General features: G+C 37.8%; 1 protein-coding gene across 2 annotated transcripts; it reads right to left on the bottom strand.

Annotated features, from left to right (window-relative positions):
- Window positions 1-6,448: 6,448 nt before the first annotated feature.
- On the bottom strand, window positions 6,449-10,562 carry LOC148038207 (ras-related protein RHN1-like). 2 transcript variants are annotated; one of them, XM_087669905.1, is made up of 8 exons: window positions 10,366-10,562; window positions 9,573-9,650; window positions 9,279-9,446; window positions 9,081-9,129; window positions 8,860-8,933; window positions 7,918-8,021; window positions 7,680-7,773; window positions 6,449-6,885 (listed from the first exon to the last, which is right to left on the bottom strand). In XM_087669905.1, the coding sequence occupies exons 1-7, from the start codon at window positions 10,402-10,404 to the stop codon at window positions 7,701-7,703; spliced, it is 585 nt and encodes a 194-aa protein (XP_087526031.1). In that variant the 5' UTR covers window positions 10,405-10,562; the 3' UTR covers window positions 6,449-6,885; window positions 7,680-7,700. The 2 variants fall into 2 exon arrangements, with proteins under 2 accessions (XP_087526031.1, XP_087526029.1); XM_087669903.1 differs by lacking the exon at window positions 7,918-8,021 and having other exon boundaries at window positions 10,366-10,554.
- Window positions 10,563-19,539: the final 8,977 nt, after the last annotated feature.

Raw genomic sequence — 19,539 nt, 5'->3', positions numbered from 1 at the left:
AGTAGACCAAAACTTGTCCACATAACTAGTGACCTTCTCGTGCTCTAAATGGCCTAGCCAATCCCACTCCTTCTTGACGTCATTCTCAAAATCAGGAGGCAAGAACTGAGCATAAAACTTCTTTTTGAACTTTTCCCAAGTCATAGGTTTCCTTCTCTCCAAAATGAGAGTCAACCACCAATTGCTAGCGGTGTCTTTCAAGTGCATGCCTACATGCCTGAGCTGGGACTTTTCTGAGAAATTACCATTAGAAAAAACAACTTCAAATTGTCTAACAAAGACTAATGCCTTAGCAGGATCTCTCTTACCAGAGTAAGAGTCAAACTTTATGTCCTTATCCCCAAACTTGAAAGTCTTAGTCTTCTTAAGCTTGCTCCTCTTATGGTCCCTCTTTGTCCGTTTGCGGATTGCACGAGACTTGGAACCAAGAGAGTAGGAACTATAAGATGAGGAGGAGGAGAAGGAACTTGAGTAATCAAGGGAGTAGCTAGTTGCTAAGGGAGATGACTTCCTCCTTATCTGCCTTACTCGAGGTGAGGTCTTTTTACTCTTCTTGACCTGAAAGTCCTTCCTTCCAGGAAGCTTCTCAACAATTGGATGCTTTGCACCTTCACCATCAATTGATGCAATGGTGTTTCCTTCAATATCACCATCTTTTGGAGGATTCGGTCCTTCATAGGTATCTTTTTCCCTTGACCTTAAGTTTTCAATCAATTGACGTACTTCGGGAATCTCCAACAAGCTACGATATTTTGTCAATTGAGCCTGTAATTGCTCACTTGTAGACACTTCATCAATTGCCAACTTTACCTTCTTCTTGCAAGGATCACCTTTACTTTGAGAAAAGCAAAGAGACCTGCTCTAATACCACTATTATAAGATCCAATATGCACGCTCGACCTTCTTATATACTTAAAAGATATATGGAGAATATTATGTTGATGCAGAGAGAGAACAGATGAGAGAAAAGAAAGATGTAGAGAGAGAGAGAGAGATTGACAACACACTAGGGACTAGAAGATGGGTCAGTCCCCCCCCCCCCCCCCCCCTTGTGGAGTTATATAATTGACAAGGAGCAAGCTCCTCCGTTACACATAAACTAGTTCTTAACTTGTAGATCTTGGGAACAAGATCACGGTTCCTTGCACGATATAGAACCGGCTACCACTTGCACAACTTGGGAGTTGGCACCTTTTGATCCTTCTTGAGTCTCTCCTTCTCTTCTATACAATATGTGTAGCGATCTCCTCTTGGATCTTGATTTTAGCAAAGCTTCTGTAGCACTTGCACCTTCTCTCCTACACAATATGTGTAGGGATCTCCTCTTAGAACTTGAGTTCAGTAGAGCTTCTGCAGCACTTTGTGAGACTCAAACCACCTTCTCTCCTCTTGCATGCATGCAAAGTGATGCTTCCTTCACCTCCTCCGCACCCAAGGAGAGCCTCCCCTTTTATAGGCTCCAAGAGCTTCTCTTCTTGGAGAGAGACTTGAGTGCCAAGTTTGGAAAGGTTGATCTTCATGCAAGATGTGGATGTTCAAGGACCTACTCTGTAGCACAAATTTTGAAATATCTTTCTGTGCGTTGCTCGAATGGAAAAACGTCCAACATGAAAGTTGTAGATATCGTCGTTTTCGATAATCTCTAGCTGGCTGTTTTTAGAGATCGGTTTTCTATCACGAGATATTTTAAAAATGGATTCACCATGTCTTTTTTAAGAAAAACTGCTTTTAAAACTCTAGTCTTAACTTATGGTCCATGCAACCACCTTGAGCCATAGATAAGGAGAGTTCATTAGATTACCTTGGGCCTCAACCTTAAGATTGACTTCCACAAAAAAGCTTGTGTCATTTTAGATCTTAGAAAGGGAAAATTGCTTCTCTCCTCACTTCCAAAGGATCACATCTCTCGTCTTTCTTAGTGAGAGAATTACCTCTCTCGTCTTTCTTAATGAAAGACAATACCTTAAACCTTGACTTGTAAGGGAGAGGACTACCCCAAATGAATACAATGCTCATTACACACTAGTAAACGTTCCCAGGCGTCCCTGAATGCACACATAAATACATATACACAATGCTAATGCACTTCCTCTTCTTAGAACTCAATCCATCTTCATTTATGTGTAACTCCTTGGTTCTTGTGTACACTCTTACACTTGACAGACACTTCTTTCCCCCTTCATAACTTGTACTTCATGTGCTAGATATCCCCGTCATAGTGCTCTGATCACCCCATTAAGTGATGTACTAGGAATACTGGTCTCTAAATGGTCTCATGGCCATGCTAGATCATCATCAACACTTAAAGAAAAGTGAGTCATTAATTTATTGACAAAAATTTATTAAATAGAGAATGCATAATAAGCAATAAATTTAGTGACATACTAGATATGATCTTTAATCTTGTCATGATAGGAGATATGCTAGTGGTTATGTTTTTAGCCTTAGAAGTGGTGATGTTGACATTCAAATTTGTCTCTTTATTTTCCATGTATATAGAGACTTCTCTTTGTTTTGAAAGAATCTCACTTCTAGGGGATTGTGGTTAGGGGAAAGCTTAGTTTGTTGTTTGGTAATTTGATGAGTTGGTCATTTGAATTTGTGTACATATATTAGTTCTCCATTAGTGTAGCATGCTATGCTAGTGAATCACCCAAAAATAATTATTCCTTGTACATTAAAATGTATTCCACTCAAAATATTATTTTGCATAACTTCATCTAATAATATGCTCACCACAACACAAAATGATTAGTTTTCTACCATTCACCTACCAAGCACAATGACCCCCAAGAAATAGTATGATACTTGCTATGAAAATAAGATGATTTTTATTTATTTATTTTTATATATTTTACTTATTTATTTACCACATGATTCGTGCTTGTTATGCATATTATTACATGTGATGCTCGTCGCATTATGTCTATAGTAGATGGATGCCAATGAATTGATGTGTTTTGTGTTGTGGTGAGCACATTATTAGACGGAGTTATGTGAATTAGCTATTTAGAGCGGAGTACAATTTAGTATGCAAGAATCAATTACTTTTACAGTAGCTTCATAGTATTGGAATTATTGTGTTCTTAGGTGTGCTCTAGCATGAAATTTTCTACCATTCACCTACCAAGCACAATAACCCCCAAGAAAAAGTATGATACTTGCTATGAAAATAAGATTATTTTTATTTATTTATTTAATATTTTAATTATTTATTTACTACATGATTCGCGCTTGTTATGCATATTATTGCATGTGACGCTCGTCGCATTATGCCTATAGTAGATGGATGCCAAGGAATTGATGTGTTTTGTGTTGTGGTAAGCACACTATTAGACGAAGTTATGTGAATTAGCTATTTAGAGCAGAGTACAATTTAGTATGCAATAATTAATTACTTTTACAGTAGCTTCATAGCATTGGAATTATTGTGTTCTTAGGTGTGCTCTAGCATGAAATTATTGTATGCACACACAAATAATTTACTTATTTGGTCGTAATCTTTATGCAAGGCCTAAAAGGCTAGACAATTATTTTTGTAAACCTTAGAATAGATTTATTACATATTAAAATGAGGAAATATTAGACTAGAAGCATAGTGCTCAAGCAAAGAAAGCAAGATCCCTAAAAATAATGCTTGGTCAATGTATTTTGAGCACAAAAAGATAATGCAAATCCATAAATATATGCATGGAGAAGGTGCTCACTGAGACATGGGAGAAGATTGTACCCAATGATTGTGTTGTGTACTCTTTCTCTATTTACTCTCTTCTTGCAATTTGTGAGTTTTATCAATTTGCTTGTGATTAAATTTTATTGTATGGTGAAGAATTACATCATAGTGCCACGTGGCACTAGTCACATTGTGCTTGATGAATAGATAGCAGGGAACTAATGTGCTTTATGTTGTGGTGAGCAAATTATCAGACGAAGTAATGCAAAATAAATATTTTCAGTGGAGCGTATGTTAATACACAAGGAATACATGTGACATTGGTTGCATTGTGCATGGTAGATAGATGCTAAGAAACTAATGTGCTTTGTGTTGGGGTGAGCAGATTATTGAACAAAGTCATGTGATAAATATTTTGAGTAGAGCATATTTTAATATGCAAGAAATAATTATTTTTGGATGCTCTACTAGCACCACGTTATTATATTTTTAGACACTACTTTAACATGAAATTGTTGTATGCGCAAATACACAACTTATTTATTTGGTCGTAACCTTTATGCAACAACTAAAGGGTTCAACAATATTTAATGTATAAACCTTAAAATAGTATATTTGATTAAAAGTTAAAAAATAGGAGAGGGTTAGAAAATAGAAAGCCAAAGAGCATGTAGTTCTAGCAAAGAAAGCAAGAAGGCCAAAAAAATGCTCTTTCAATGTATTTTGAATACAAAAAGATAACGCAAATCCACAAAAAATAAATAAATATAAAGTCATCTTATTTTATAACAATTATCATAGCAAGATTGAACATAGAAGAAAATTTGTGGTGTTTGTAGGTTAAATGGTGTTGTGGTGCAAGGTTAAGTGGTGAGGACATTGACTATTTCATTCCAAAAGAAACAAAAGAGAAAATATGCATGTTACACCTTGTGCATGACTAAAACCATTAAAACATAACATCTCAAAAATGTGCCAAAGCAAGGACATGTAGATAAAGGAGTATGGTTAGGTTTTGAAAGAAGTAAAGGCACTTTACCTTGGTAATGATATAAGCTTAAGTGATTACACTAATATATTTGCTTTCTAGGAGTACTCGCTCAAGTCAAACAAGACTAGTCAATGCATCAATAGTCTATCATCCATCAACCAACAAGGCGATGAAAAAGATATAAGCACATTTTTGTATGTATGGCAAGTTAGAGCTAGAATCCATATCACAACTTTTTGACCAAAGTTGGATTGCCATACAAGGACCTTATAAGAGCAATGATATCACCATTATCCAAGACTTCACATAATCTAGATGGATAAGCTAGCTTAAGCACTGAAGAAGCATAGCAAAAGATTAAGCTTTATGTAGAGATGAGGCCTTAGATGGTATTGCAACAAGAGCTTGCCATATGACAAACAACATGCCAAAGGTATTTCCATATTTATTAGTTCCCACATAGAAGAAGGAACAACCAAGATACCTATCTAACAATGCTTTTGCAACTAATGAAGGCTCACCATAAAGTATTGAGTGGTGAGTGCTATAGACAAAGGGCTTTCACTGCCCATGAAGTAGTTACAAGAGGGGTCAAAAGATCACCACATTTTTCTCCACACGAAAAGTTAAGACCATTTCCATCATAACTATTGATCATTGCTATGTGAACTTGACCAAGTACGGTAGACATTTTTAAATGTATTCATCTTCTTTGGGATTTGATTACATACATGTTGATGATGGCTTACATCTTGAATATATCTACCAATACGAAGAGCTAATGAGTTCAACTCCCACCAATCAGTATGATGTAATACAACATACATGGGGCCAAAGACAAGGAGAGCTCCCATTTTGCCACCCTTCCATAGGCTATATAATCTCTTCACAACTATATTTTGAGATACCTTGATCTAAGCAAATTGTGCTCTATTGTGAGCCCAAGTTTTACAAAGCACATGTTATGGGACAAAAGGGATTGGTACATTAATGGGCTTCAAGAAGCTAATGATTTGTATCTAGGATGTCTATAGCTTTACACACAAATCCCTCTCAATGCCGCTATACCTCAAAGACAAAAGACTTTCTATTCTAATTGAAGTAATCCATCACTTGAATAAGCTAACCAAAACCCCAAATGAGCAATGATATCTTAAAATACAAAAGGCATCTACATATGCATGCTCCTCTATGAATTGCAGTTACTCTCCTTAGCCACCAATGCTCCTGTGACTCTACATAGCAATAACAAATCATGCATATCCTATTCTCCCTAGATGTCCATGCTACTCTCTAAATCTTAAGAGAGAATTTTCTAATCTAGCCTCAATCTCAAGAGTGTAATGTTGCTTTGATCTGACCAATAGAAACCCTCATAGCATCGGACATAGAAACACCCTAGCCCAATCATCAAATACCATTAGTTAATTCTTGAAGGACCAAACCATGCTATGTTCTACATTGTTCATTAGAAAATAGACCAACAATAATGAGAACCAACCAAGAAATGCTATGTATTTTTCATTATAAATCTTCAACCAAGAAATACTTTAATGACAGGCTTTCATGGGCATTGCTTTGAGCTTGTACTCTGCATATATCCTCCAATTAAATCCCATAGAGCATTCATCATCCAAATTCCATTATTTCAGTCATCATCAACAAGCAAGCAACTACCGTATGACACAGCCAAACATTTGGACTCCTGGCAAAACAGTCTCAAGTGTGTATCACTACTCAAAGAAAGTGAACTTGGTACAACAATTGATCAAATGCACAAGGAATTTCAGAGGTGCTAATCATATAAGTACATTATTTTACAATCACAAATTTAAATCTTCCATTGTACAATCTGCTCCTGCAGTTTTCTTATTGACAAAGCAATACCATTGAATTCCTTGAACTGTCTGGTATATGTTCATCCAGCAAGTTTTTGATTAAACCAACGGAGTCATCCTCCAGTTGTAGAAGAATCAACTCAGGTTTTATCAAAAAGCTGATGAACTACAAGCGATTTGCTTTCCTTGGAGGTGACAAAGAGCCCTGCCCACATGAATATATGTACACATACACGCAGTGAAGGCTAACAGTCAGCACAATGCTCAAACCAGCTCTATGTTCTATGAGCAACATGCACCCCGTTGTGTTCTCTCCATTGGCCTGTCACCAATTACCATCCCACTGGGAGGTTGAACAGGCTGAGCTTTTGGTAGCTTTCTTGCTGCCACATGAAACAAAATGATAAGAAGCTAAGCAGATATTTTGGCTAAGGACATCATGAGGAACACATCACAAACTTGCAAATGACTCAAACCAAAATCAGGGGGGGAAAAGACTCCTTAAGCCCCATTCAAAAACTTCGAATACTCTCAATCTCCCATGGCAATTGAAAGGTAACAAAGTAGCTGAAATACTTGCTTCTGTAAACATAAGCAATACTAGTATCCCACTTTAATCATTTACCATAAAGGAGCTCAGAGTTGAACACTACAGAAACAAAGCAAAACAGGAATGGAAATGTCCATCCAATCTAAACATGTGAGGCACCTCTGTCATGAGTATGTGTATGTCAATATGAGTACAAGTAGTCAGATTTCCTAGAAAATCCCATAAGACAAGTGCAAACTATTCTAACGTCCGTGATAGCTGAACCTTGAAATGGCACTCGTGCAGTTTAACAAACTTGCATGCATTACAATATGATGAGCATTTAGAGATGCACATTGTATGTTTCCCCATGCAGACACATTTGTGGCTAAACATAATTTGCATATCTGTACAAGTGATACACACATACATGTATGCCAATGTGTTTTACACAAGTAGCCATACATTGACTCTAGATATTAGTCTGCACATAGCATATCTACACTTGCATTTGTAAGCAGACATGCCCTCATGTGTATGCATGCATAAAATCCCAAGCAAGTTTCCAACTTCATAAAAAGCGGCAACAAAGCACCCTTTCTAGATCATACTGGAAAACCTTAATCAAGATAAGCCGCATTGCGGTACCTATTTCATAAAAGATCTCATTCACATTCTGTGCAGTCTTTGCTGATGTCTCCATGAAGAATAATCCGTTTTCATCAGCATATGCTTGAGCTTCCTGAAAACAGACAATATTGCATCAGTAGATCCCCTCAAGGAAACTATAGGCCAACTTACCAACAAGAAACTATAGCTGACTTATAAACAACTGAGAGAACTAGACAAGGCCCCTCCAGACAAATGTTAGCCGTTTTGCACCTACTTGCTTGGTTCCACATGTACATGGGGCATTGAAAGAAGAGCCAACACGATCCAATCCATCCAGATGAATAAACAGTCCCTCCAATCAACAGTGCCTCCAAAGACCTTTCATCCCCCCATGAAAACAAAGAGTCTGTCCTAAGTCAAAGAGAACCCAGCCTTTCCACAGGCATATTGAAATGAGATCGTACATGCAAGTGTAGTATGTATGTCACTGATAGGACAATCCTTTTGTCAGAAGAATGGTCTTTGGCTGAATCAGATGGCCAGATGCCTAGAGGATTGGGCTTATTCTGTGACAATGGAAGTTCTATTCACGTGTGGCTCAACCCAAGAGGATTGGGCTTCGCAGCAGCAACAGAAGTTTTATTCAAGTCTGGCTCAACCAATTTATTAGATCAGTAGCAATGGAAGCAAATGCAGGTCTTCTGCCGAATAACATGAGCTCCACAGTTAAGGCTGCAGCAGATGCTTGGTCGCAAGAAACTCTAGGTCTTTCTGAAAAAAAATCTCCCAGACTTCCCTTACAAGTGCTTTCACTGCTTCATGGCCCAAAATATTCCCAAACTTTCATAACATGCTCTTTCACTGTTTCACAAGCCCAGATCTATCTTTCTTAACATGTCTTTTTCCTGTTTCACAGCCTAGACCCATCCCGTTCTATCTTTCTTAATATATCCTTTCACTCTTTCACAAACTAGACCCATCCTACAAGAACTCAGTGAGACCTGCAAGTCCCAAAAACTACAGTGCAAAATAACCCATCTTTCACTGACTGAGCAGCCAGAGAATGTCAGGCACACACCTGACCCTCATAACCGTGCCATGGTCTCACTTGTACATTCCCTGCATTGTAACTGCATCTTTGAACTTGCAAGCAACTAAATTCTGAGCACAACAATACCAAACCTAACCAATTCACTGTACAGAACACTGGATTTACCTCTGGTTCAACTTTCCTCTTGGATGCTAAGTCAGCCTTGTTTCCTGCAAGGGCCATCACAAGATTCGCATTCCCTGCAGTCAATTGCACCCACTTGTTAGCTTATTTGGCTGCTGTTCACCAAAAATCACTGGACTGGAAACATTAGAAGACTCAAGGCATGTAAAGAATCGTCTATTAGATGTTACAAAACCTCAAATGAAGAATGTTCAAAAATCTACCTTGCCTCTGTAGCTCCTGGACCCATTTTTTTGCACGTGTGAATGAATCCTGTAACAAAAACAATGTTTGGCTCAAGAGGGCATTATTTCTCTTCTGATATATCCACATCACACTTGCTCTTTTTAATCACTTATTACATGATAAAATATCCAAAACAAAAGAATGACAGCATAGGCATAAGCCAATCTAAGCCTTACACTGTTAGTGATATCATAAACAATTATTGCAGCAGCAGCCCCACGATAGTACATGGGAGCAAGACTGTGGTATCTTTCTTGTCCTGCTGTATCCCATATTTCAAATTTAACTGTGGTCTCATTGACAGCCAATGTCTGAGAAAAAAAGGCTGCACCAATTGTGGATTCCTAGAGCACAACATAAATAGTATTGAGATTAGAAGCACTAGTTTTCCATCACAGCTAACTTAATTGCGAGATATGATTACATTTTTTACATGAAAGCTTTGCTTAGCGCTTGCATCTGCTTCTTACCTGATAATCATAAAACTGTCCTTTGACAAATCGCAACACCATGCTTGATTTTCCAGCTCCCATGTCACCTAGAAGCACCTGATCAACCCACACAAAAAGACATCAGTGATGAAAGTGAAGAACCAAACTACAGTGCAAAGGAACTATTCAGGCAATAAATAAATCCTCCAGAGTCGCGGCAATTTTATCCCCCGTTTCAATGTGCGCCAATCCCTAAACTTAGAGGGATTCCAATCTATCAATAATACAACAAGATCTCGCATATCTTAGCCTTCCCTTCTGAGTAACTTGTTAGAACCTGAATCTGTGGCATTTTTATCCCCCAGTAGAATGTGGGCCGCATCTCTAAACTTAGAGAGATTCTGACCATCAATAATACGACAACGTCTCGCCTATCTCAGCCTTCCCTTCTGTTCTCTTCTTCTCTGAAGGGTCAACCTGCTTTCTGTAAATGAACTGAAATCAGGATGCAGGGTTTCAGATGGACCCGTCCTATGGCGACTGATCATTTAATCTGCAGCAACTTGATGAGATTCTAATGGTGAATCTCATCGCAGGATGACTACATAGTCCTTCAAGGTCCGGTGACCTGCATTCAGAAGCGTTCTGCAATTGACGACAGGATGCCGTGACAGTCAACGGAGTCATTATCCTTCTCTCGGATAATCCCATCCGCTATCATACTGGCTGCTGTTATAAACATTCCGGATGACACCTGCTGATGCAATTTGTAAAGAAAACCCTTGCGGAGAAGGCTTTTGCTCAAAAAATCAAATCTTCAGCGAAAGCGTACCAGTTTCGCCTGCATGTTGGTGCTGCCTGTGGTTGCCATGGGCCAATTAGGGTTACAGATAGTCACCGCGAGCAGGCAGGCAAGGCACAGACGCGGGCGAGAGAGAGAGAGAGAGAGAGAGAGAGAGAGAGAGGTCAAAGGTATAACACCGAAGGCTAAACTTTCATTGAAAGGAAAAGAAAGCTTGAGTTTATTTGTTGCCTTCCTAAAGGAAATACTTTTATATACAAGAAGTTTTATAAGGGTCGGTCTGTGTCTCTAATGGCTCTCCTAAGCAAGAAATTGTTGGTCCTTTCTCCCAAGAACTTTGACCTTTTCCCATCCTAGGAAAAGGGGCTTATTCCCCTGTTTTTCCCTCTACTATTCAATATCACGAGCTTATGCTCATGGAATTAGGAGCAAAAGCTTACTATGTTATCCTAATTCACAATGTGAGAATTATAGCACGATCTTGTCTAAGAAGGCTTTGTAAATACAAAATAGAATTTTTTTTTCTATCTTTCACCTTACCCCATTAAACCTCCCAAATTCAAAGCTTTAGTAGGGTTACTGTAGAAACAACGCTCTTCAACCAATAGGATCACTCAAAAGCACGAAACGCTCTGCTGCGAATGGCAAGTGACCATTTCTCTTCTTTCTCTCTCCTCTTTTCCCTCTCCGTTTTTAATTTTTCTCTCTCTCTCTCTCTCTTCATGTTTTCTTTTTCTCTCTCTTAAATTTTATATTTTCTCTCTCTTTATAATTCTTTTTCTCTTGTTTTCTCTCTCTGTCTCTATCTCTCTCTCCTCTTCTTTCTTATTTGCTCTCTGTATCTTTCTTTCTCTTGATTTTTATTCTCTCTCTCTCTCTCTCTCTCTCTCTCTCTCTCTCTCTCTCTCTCTCTCTCTCTCTCTCTCTCTCTCTCTCTCATTTTTCTTTTCCTCTCTTCCCTTCTTTCTCTCAAATTATATATATATATATATATATATATATATCTCAAAGTCAAAACTGTCAAAAAATGTTTAATTTAAAAAAACTATTCTCTTTCCTCTTTTTCCCCTCTTTCCCTCTTTTCCTCTTTCCTTTTCTTCTTTTTGTTATTCTCTCTCTCTCTCTAATTTTTTTCTTTTTACTCTATCTCTCTCTCTTTCTTAAATTTTACCTTTCCTCTCTCTATAATTCTCTCTCTATGTGTTCATGTTATCTCTTCTTCATCTTTCTCTCTCTCTCTCCTTTTCTTCTCTCCCTGCTTTTCTTCTCTTTCTCCCCCTCTCTCCTCTCTTGTCCTTCTCTCTCTCTCTCTTCTTTTTTCATTTTTTTTCTCTTTCTCTCTTTTAAATTTTATATTTCCTCTCTCTATAATTCTCTCTCTTTGTTTCCCCTCTCTCTCTTCTTTCTTTTCTTCTCTCGATTTTTTGTTCTCTCTCTCTCCTCATTTTTCTTTTCCTCTCTCTTTCTCTTTCAATTTTTTTTCTTTCGCTCTCTTCTCTCTCTATATTTTTTCTTATCTCTATTTTTCTCTTTCCCTTTCTCTCCCCGTATTTCCTTCTCTCTCACACATTATATATTTCTTATGTGTCTCTCTCTAAGTCAAGAACGATGTCAAAAAATATTTAATTTAAAAAATAATATTCTCTTTCCTCTTTTCCCCTCTCTCCCTCTTTTCCTCTCTCTTCTTTTGTTTTTTCTTTTTTCTCTCTCTTTTTCTTCTCTTCCTGATTCTCTCTCTCTCTCTCTCTCTCTCTCTCTCTCTCTCTCTCTCTCTCTCTCTCTTAAAATTTCTTTTTCTTCTATAATTTTCTCTCTATTCCCCCCTCTCTTCTTTCTTTTCTCTCTCCATGCATCTTTCTCTCGATTTTTTGTTCTCTCTCTCTCTCCTCATTTTTCTTTTCCTCTCTCTTTTAAGTTTTTTCTCACTCTTTTATTTCTCTATATATATTTTCTCTCTCTATTTTTCTCTTTCCTCTCTTCCCCTTTCTCTCCCCTACTTCTTCTCTCTCTAAGTAAAAATTTATGTCAAGAAAGTTTTAATTCAAAAAAGACTATTCTCTTTCCTTTTCCCCTCTCTCTCCCTCTTTTTCTTTCTTCTTCTTCTCCTCTCTCTCTCTGTCCTTCTCTTTTCTCCCTCCTTCGTTCTTCTCTCTCTCTCTCTCTCTCTCTCTCTCTCTCTCTCTCTCTCTCTCCCTCCCTCCCTCCCTCCCTCCCTCCCTCCCTCCCTCTCTCTCTCTCTCTCTCTCTCTCTCTCTCTCTCTCTCTCTCTCTAATCTTTTTTCCCTTTTTTCTTCTCTCTTTTAAAATTTATCATTTCTCTATAATTCTCTCTCACTCTTATTCCTCTCTCTCTCTCTCTCTCTCTCTCTCTCTCTCTCTCTCTCTCTCTCACCGTGTGTGAAAAACTGTCAAAAAACTTTAAATTAAAAAAAGTTTTAAAAATATTATTAAAAGAAAAGTTTAAATTAAAAAGTTTAATCTAACTATGTGTGCAAGAGAGAGAGAGAGAGAGAGAAATTGATTTAAAAAGAAATTTGATTTAATTAAGAGAGAGAGAGAGAGAGAGTGCGTGTGTGTGTGAAAGAGAGAGAGAGAGGGAGTGTGCAAGAGAGAGAGAGAGAGAGAGAAATTGATTTAAAAAGAAATTTGATTTAATTAAGAGAGAGAGAGAGAGAGAGTGCGTGTGTGTGTGAAAGAGAGAGAGAGAGGGAGAGAGAAAGAATGCCTAGGCCCTACACGTGAGAGAAGGGGTGATCTAATTAAAAAGGGGAGGGGAAAGAGAAAGGGAGAGATTATACATGAGAGAGAGGGAGAAGGGGGGTTATTGATTAAAAATAGGGAGGTTTGGAAAAGGGGGGTAGGTTCGAGAAGCCCTCTCAAGGTTCAGGACTTCCTGAACCTACAACCGAAATAATATAGTAGTAAGATGAAACCTTCTCCCAAATTTCCACCATACCTTTGTATATCCTCCAACTTTACGCAAATGGTACATCCTTCTCAATTTCATTAGGCCTCTACGTTAGTCATCTCATGGATCTACCAACTCTAGCTAGTAGGCTAGAGACATGAGTTTTTTAGCATGCCTGTAGTGGCTACTTGTCCTCTCTTAGCTCAACCCCATTTTCTTCATCTGATCAAGAGCTAGAGGCTATTGTTGCTTCCTCTTCTTGATCATGGACTCTTACACCCTTGACACGAGAACCAACCTCCATTGATGCCAACACCTTCACAAAAGCATTAGACTTGCACCACCACCACCACCATCACCACCACCACCACCACCACCACCACCTCCACCACCACCACCACCACCACCACCACCTCCTCCTCCTCCTCCTCCTCCTCCTCCTCCTCCTCCTCCTCCTCCTCCTCCTCCTCCTCCTCCTTATATTGACTTGATCAAAGGAGAGATCAGTCACTTCCCTCTTTGAACATATCAGTTGTGGTTCATTGTTATCTTCTACATCAACTCTCCTCCCTTTTGTACTTAGGTATTTTATCCCTTATGCTATTGTAAAAGGGAGTATACTTTTATGAAAACCCATTGCACAACATTTCCCAATTTATATCTCCCTTGCATAGCAATGTGCTATATGTTCTAGGTGCTAATTGAATGACCTTCCAAAAGAAAACCCTTGCATGTGTGAAGCACTCTTCCTCTTCAATTAGCTTTATTGATGGGCTTCCTTGCCCTTCTCTTGACAATGGATCCTAGGCAACTTCCTCACATGATGGCATTCCTTCCTTAAATTCTTGGAGGCGGTTGTTTGCTTCTTAATTTCCTTTTTTTAAAAGAGATATAAAGAAAAGATCCTTGTTCCCATTTCCTCTTATGCTTTCTTTTTGGACGTAAGAGCACATGTTAGGCAATGGAAAGTTAGGCCAAAATTATTGCTAATTAATTATGAAATTATTTGCCAATTTATATAGCTTTACAACTATCACAAGAAGAAAAATAAAGTAACGTCCTTTTTTTGGGGCAAAAGTGGTTAAAGACGGCCACACTTCGTCCCCAGGACATCATTGTTCTAGCCTTCAATGTGCCTCAACATCATCCTTGTTTTCAACATCCAATCTTTCTCATAAGCCTACAACTACTTTGCAATATGGTGACCTCTTCTACTAATGCATGGTGCTTTCCTACTTTGAAATGCAAGTTCTAATGGCATATTGCTTGCTCTAAGTGGTTGTAACAATTACTCTCGCTATCCATGCTCCTCTCACATAATCAAACTATATTAGTATAGACCTATTTGGAACAAAACAAAACCTATTATGCCTCCTCTACCAATCCAATTGTTATTGCTTACTATGACATGGTTTCATGGTGTTGACATTGTATCAAAATTTATATTTTCCAACTTGTGAAATTGCCAGTTCTATGCCAAACTATGATGCTCTTAGTTATCCATTGTTGCATTATTGCTTAGCATCAAAAACATAGATTTTCTATGTTAGATGCATATTCACATTCAAGATCACTATGAGTGAAAGGGGGTTCTTTTGTTCACTTTCCATTTTTATTATTCTATTTATATGAGCATTCCTTTGTTTTTTAGAAGTTCATATTCTTTGTCTACTATGTTAGCCTTCAATGTGTTTACACACTCTTTAACACCAAAAATACCAAGCCAATGCAAACCTTGCACAAATTATCAACAATGGATGCTTAAGAGGTTCCTTGAGGAGAAATCCTTCTAGTCTATGGGTATTCCTACTAAACCTATTAGCTTTTCCCTATATGTGCAAAGCCTAAACGCAAATACATTATAGCAATTAATTAAGACAACTACGGTGCTTAAGCACCTACTGTAACTTTGACAACAAAAAAATGCATTATAAATTTAGGTATCAATGACCTTAGCCAAGGGCTACCAAAAAAAGTGCCAAGGTAAGAGATACAACTAGGCGCCAAAATTAAAGTAGAAAATGAAGCATTTGTGGAAAAATAAGAGACAATGGAGTTTTTAAAGCAAAAGAGAGTGGCTTGGGACAAGTTGAAATAGTTTGTTTGTCAATTGGAGTTCGTTAGATGGCCCATTTAAAGAGGCGTAACTTTAGTGCTACAAAGAAACTACTTAATCTAGAGGTCGAAAATAGCATCCAAAAGGCCACACTAGTAGAAAATGATCCTAGGAACGTAGTTGTACCTTTAGATCTTGAATCCAAGCTCATTTACGCCTCTGATATTAATGAAACCACTTTCCGGTAGTGCAAATGCACAAGAGGTGAACATGTTATTTGTTAATAAGAGCTCTAGGAGGTTAAGGAAAGCTAAAAACCCAAAATTCATCATGATTTTTGGGAGGGGGCGCATTTTTTTCAACAGTCCCTCATTTCTCAAAAAATGGGATTTTGAAATTGTCAGATTAGAGGAAAACATTATTGGCTATGATCTCCTAAATTTCTTCACCTTGAATCGCTACAGGAATGGTGCAAAGAAGATATACTCTATCAAAAGATAAAAAATCGATCTTTCTCTCTCCTCTTTCTCTCTTGCCATAGTTGTTGTTCATATGGGCTAAGAGGGAGAGGGGAAAGGAATGTCAAAACGTGATATAATGTGAGCAATGGAGTGAAGGAGTGTGAAGGCGGTTGTTAATAGTTGTATGGAGTGTCAATGGGTTGCCTAAGCAATCCCAAAATCATATGCATATGGGTCTATTTTTTGTGTACGAAAGATAGTAGGATAGGTTTTCTCTGTACTATCTTCTATATCGTTGCAATATGTATGGTGAAAAGCATGAAAAGATATGATTGTGCACATGGAACATGATGCTATTTTTCTTTTGTTTGTGCACTTTAGAGCATCCACCTTGCATGGAAAGAGCATAAAAGCATGGTATTGGAATAAACCTCTTGGATGCATAGTAATTGTTTGAAAACCCATTGACCCACATGGAGTGGAAGAGGATCCCTAGTTGTAGGTTAGCATGTTCATTCTTAGGGAAAAGATTATGTGAGGTTATGAAAAGTCTCCTAGAATGACAAATATCAAGAGAGGAGTATGTTACGATGTTTTATATGTTTCAAATGGTGCATCTCGGGGCCACAATCCTTGGGGTGTAAGAGAGCCATAGGGGCCACATTAGTCGGCTAGGGGTGCCCTTTGTGTATGCGATTCAAGGTGAGATAGTCACCTACGTGGGGAAAACCCTTTTGCTTGGATTAAAAAAGGGTAATTAGTTGGACTATAATTCAAAGCTGTATCTACAAATGCAAATGTTAGAAGAGTTACTTATAGTACCTAGACACTCTTGGTCGTGAGGCCATGCAAGGTCGTTTGGCATGTTTAGGAGCCTAGTTAAAGCCTTCAGAGCCAATGTTGAGCCTATTTTAGGTCTCGATAGGTGGTGCATTTGCCAAGGGTCTTTAGGATTTCTATAAGGATCTTAGAATCGATTCTTGAGTATATGACTCTTCGCTCAATAGCGGAGAAAGAGCTATTAAGGCAAGAACATGAGCGCAAGCTAGTGATCTTTTGAATTTGATGAGTGGCAATGTGAAGAACGGCTGAGTAAACATACAATTTTTTTGTGAAAATACTCCTTAGACCGTATTAGTCTAGTATCTCTTAAAGTTAGGGGGCCTACAGTCCCTCGTAGTAAGAGCAATCCCAATACATGCAAAAGTGGTAGTTTACCCTTAACACCTAAAGTTGGGCAGTCAACTCCTTGGACCAGCCAAAGTGGTGGATCAGCACCACCATCTAGTGATCTAGTGGTGCCATTATTAGCACCATAGTTATCCATCCTAAGCCTATTTTTATATCCGTAGGGATAGCACAATCACCCTTAATACCTGTTCAAGCAATACAAATCCCTGTGGCCATGGTGACTCTACCTGCTTTAAGGTATCCATTGCCTATCTTTAGTGAAAGCCCAAACGAAGATGTAGAATTACATATCAAAGACTTCCAAAAGCTTATGTTTAACTATTCAGTTGATGAGGAAGCACATCATTTTATGTTCTTCAGCATGACTTTGAAGGGAAATTCAGCCTAGTGGTACTATCAACTTGCAGCAAATTCAATTGCCACTATGCAAGCGTTCCACATTGCGTTTCATAGAGAGTTCTCCCCCTTGAAAAGAAGAGCCAATATTGGCTATGTGTCCTAAATGAGACTCAATAGGAATTCAATGAGTGTAAAAGCATATGCTCAAAAGCTATGCGAAGTCTTTTGTTGTTTGGGTAATGCTATGTCACTCAATTGCAGTTCTTCTTAAGAGGGTTGGATTTCATAGATATAAATCGAGTCTAATCACACTCCCACACTCTCTTACAATGCTTATACAATCCCTCATACAGTAGTTGTTAAGAGTAGCTCTATGTGTGACATTGGAAAGTAGCAAGTTGTTGCCCTAAAATTTTCTCATTAGTAAAATACTAATTCAATTTGAGTTGCGATAAGATCTCCATGATCCAAATGGTTAAGATATAGATCATGATGAGTAAAGGAACAACTTTATAGATGACACTAAATCCAACAGTTAGATTTTTTTTCAAAATTGCTTTGAATTTGCTCAATCCTAATAGTAAAACTATAGAGAGTGAGATTAGGAACATTTTCTCCTTTTGTATCAACAAAAGCTAGCAACTAGATCTAAAGTTATTAGCTTTGTAAATCTACACTATTGTATAGAGTTGAGTACGTGGCCTAAAATGTAGGAATACTTTATTCCATGATGATTTGGTCTCCAAATGTAATTTTTGCTTTTACTTTATCCAAAACTACCTTACACATACTTTCCTTGTGCAATACTATATGACATGTAGTTTTTATTTCAACAAAAGTTAAGAACTAGATCTAAAGTTATTAGCTTTGTAAATCTACATTGTTGAGTTCAGAAAAGTTAGGCCTAAAATGCAAGAATACTTCATCCCATGATGATTTGGTCTCCAAATGTAATTTGTGGTTTTACTTTATCTAAAACTACCTTACACATACTTTCCATATGCAGAACTATATGACATGTAGTTTAATTACTTCTCATGTAGTTTTCATCTATGAAAAACTACCTTACATGATTTTTTTTTGTCTAAAACTACACTATAGGTAGTTGATCTTTGTTCCATCTTCTATTAGAACTACCAAAAATATGTCATAGGTTGTTCTTCTTATGTCCATCTTTTGTCTAGAGCTACCTTATAGATAATTCTCCTTATGTGCAGAACTACCTTATAGATAGTTCTTCCAAATGTGTGTGTATGGAGAGAGAGAGAGAGAGAGAGAGAGAGAGAGAGAGAGAGAGAGAGAGAGAGAGAGAGAGAGAGAGAGAGAGAGAGAGAGAGAGAGAGAGAGAGAGAGAGAGAGAGGGATATACTTAGGGAGTATGTGAGAGAAAGAAACTTGGAGAGCTGGTGAGAGAAAATGTAGAGAGAGAAAGGGAGTATGAGAGAGAGAGAGAGAGAGAGAGAGAGAGAGAGAGAGAGATGTGGAGATCAAGTAAGAGAGTAGTAGAGATCAAGTAAGGGAGGGATATACTTAGGGAGTACGTGCGAGAAAGAGACTTGAAGAGCTGATGAGAGAAAATGTAGAGAGAGAAAGGGAGTATGAGAGAGAGAGAGAGAGAGAGAGAGAGAGAGAAACACACACACACACACAGAGGTGGAGATCAAGTAAGAGAGTAGTAGAGTAATGAAAATTTCAACCTTGCTTGCACTTTAGCAAAAATAAGTAGTGATGAGAACTAACATAATACAGATCAAGAGACATATCTAATACCTCAGTCAACTTATTTGGAAGTAGATGATGTGGAGATAATGCAAACAATTTGATTGGAATGCACTCACAATCAAGTAGACTATAGAGCACAAGCAAATACTATAACAATAGTACAAGTGATTGGATACACTCATGGAGAAAATATATTGGTTCAAGATAAGCACTACAATGAATATAGACATAAATCATGTCTGATCACACTCCCACAATCTCTTACAATGCTCATACAATAGTTGTTGAGTAGCCTTGTGTGTAACATTGAAAATAAAAGGTGGTTTTGCTAAAGATTTCATATCAATAAATACTAATTCAATTAGAGCTATGACAAGATCTCTATGATCCAAATGGTTAAGCTATAGATCATGACTAGAGGAACAACTTTGTAGATGATAGTAAATCCAATGGTTGTATTTTTTCAAATTTGCTCTTCCAGTTAGGTATGCCATGCAATCCTTGAAATGTTGAGGCAAAGTGAGTAG

Source organism: Lygodium microphyllum, chromosome 3 (assembly GCF_053477565.2).
Source record: "Lygodium microphyllum isolate KBCC chromosome 3, Lygodium_microphyllum_v1.1.10, whole genome shotgun sequence".
Classification (NCBI taxonomy): domain Eukaryota; kingdom Viridiplantae; phylum Streptophyta; class Polypodiopsida; order Schizaeales; family Lygodiaceae; genus Lygodium; species Lygodium microphyllum.
Note: the sequence above shows the minus strand (reverse complement) of the source record. Positions and strands in the feature narration are given on the sequence as shown.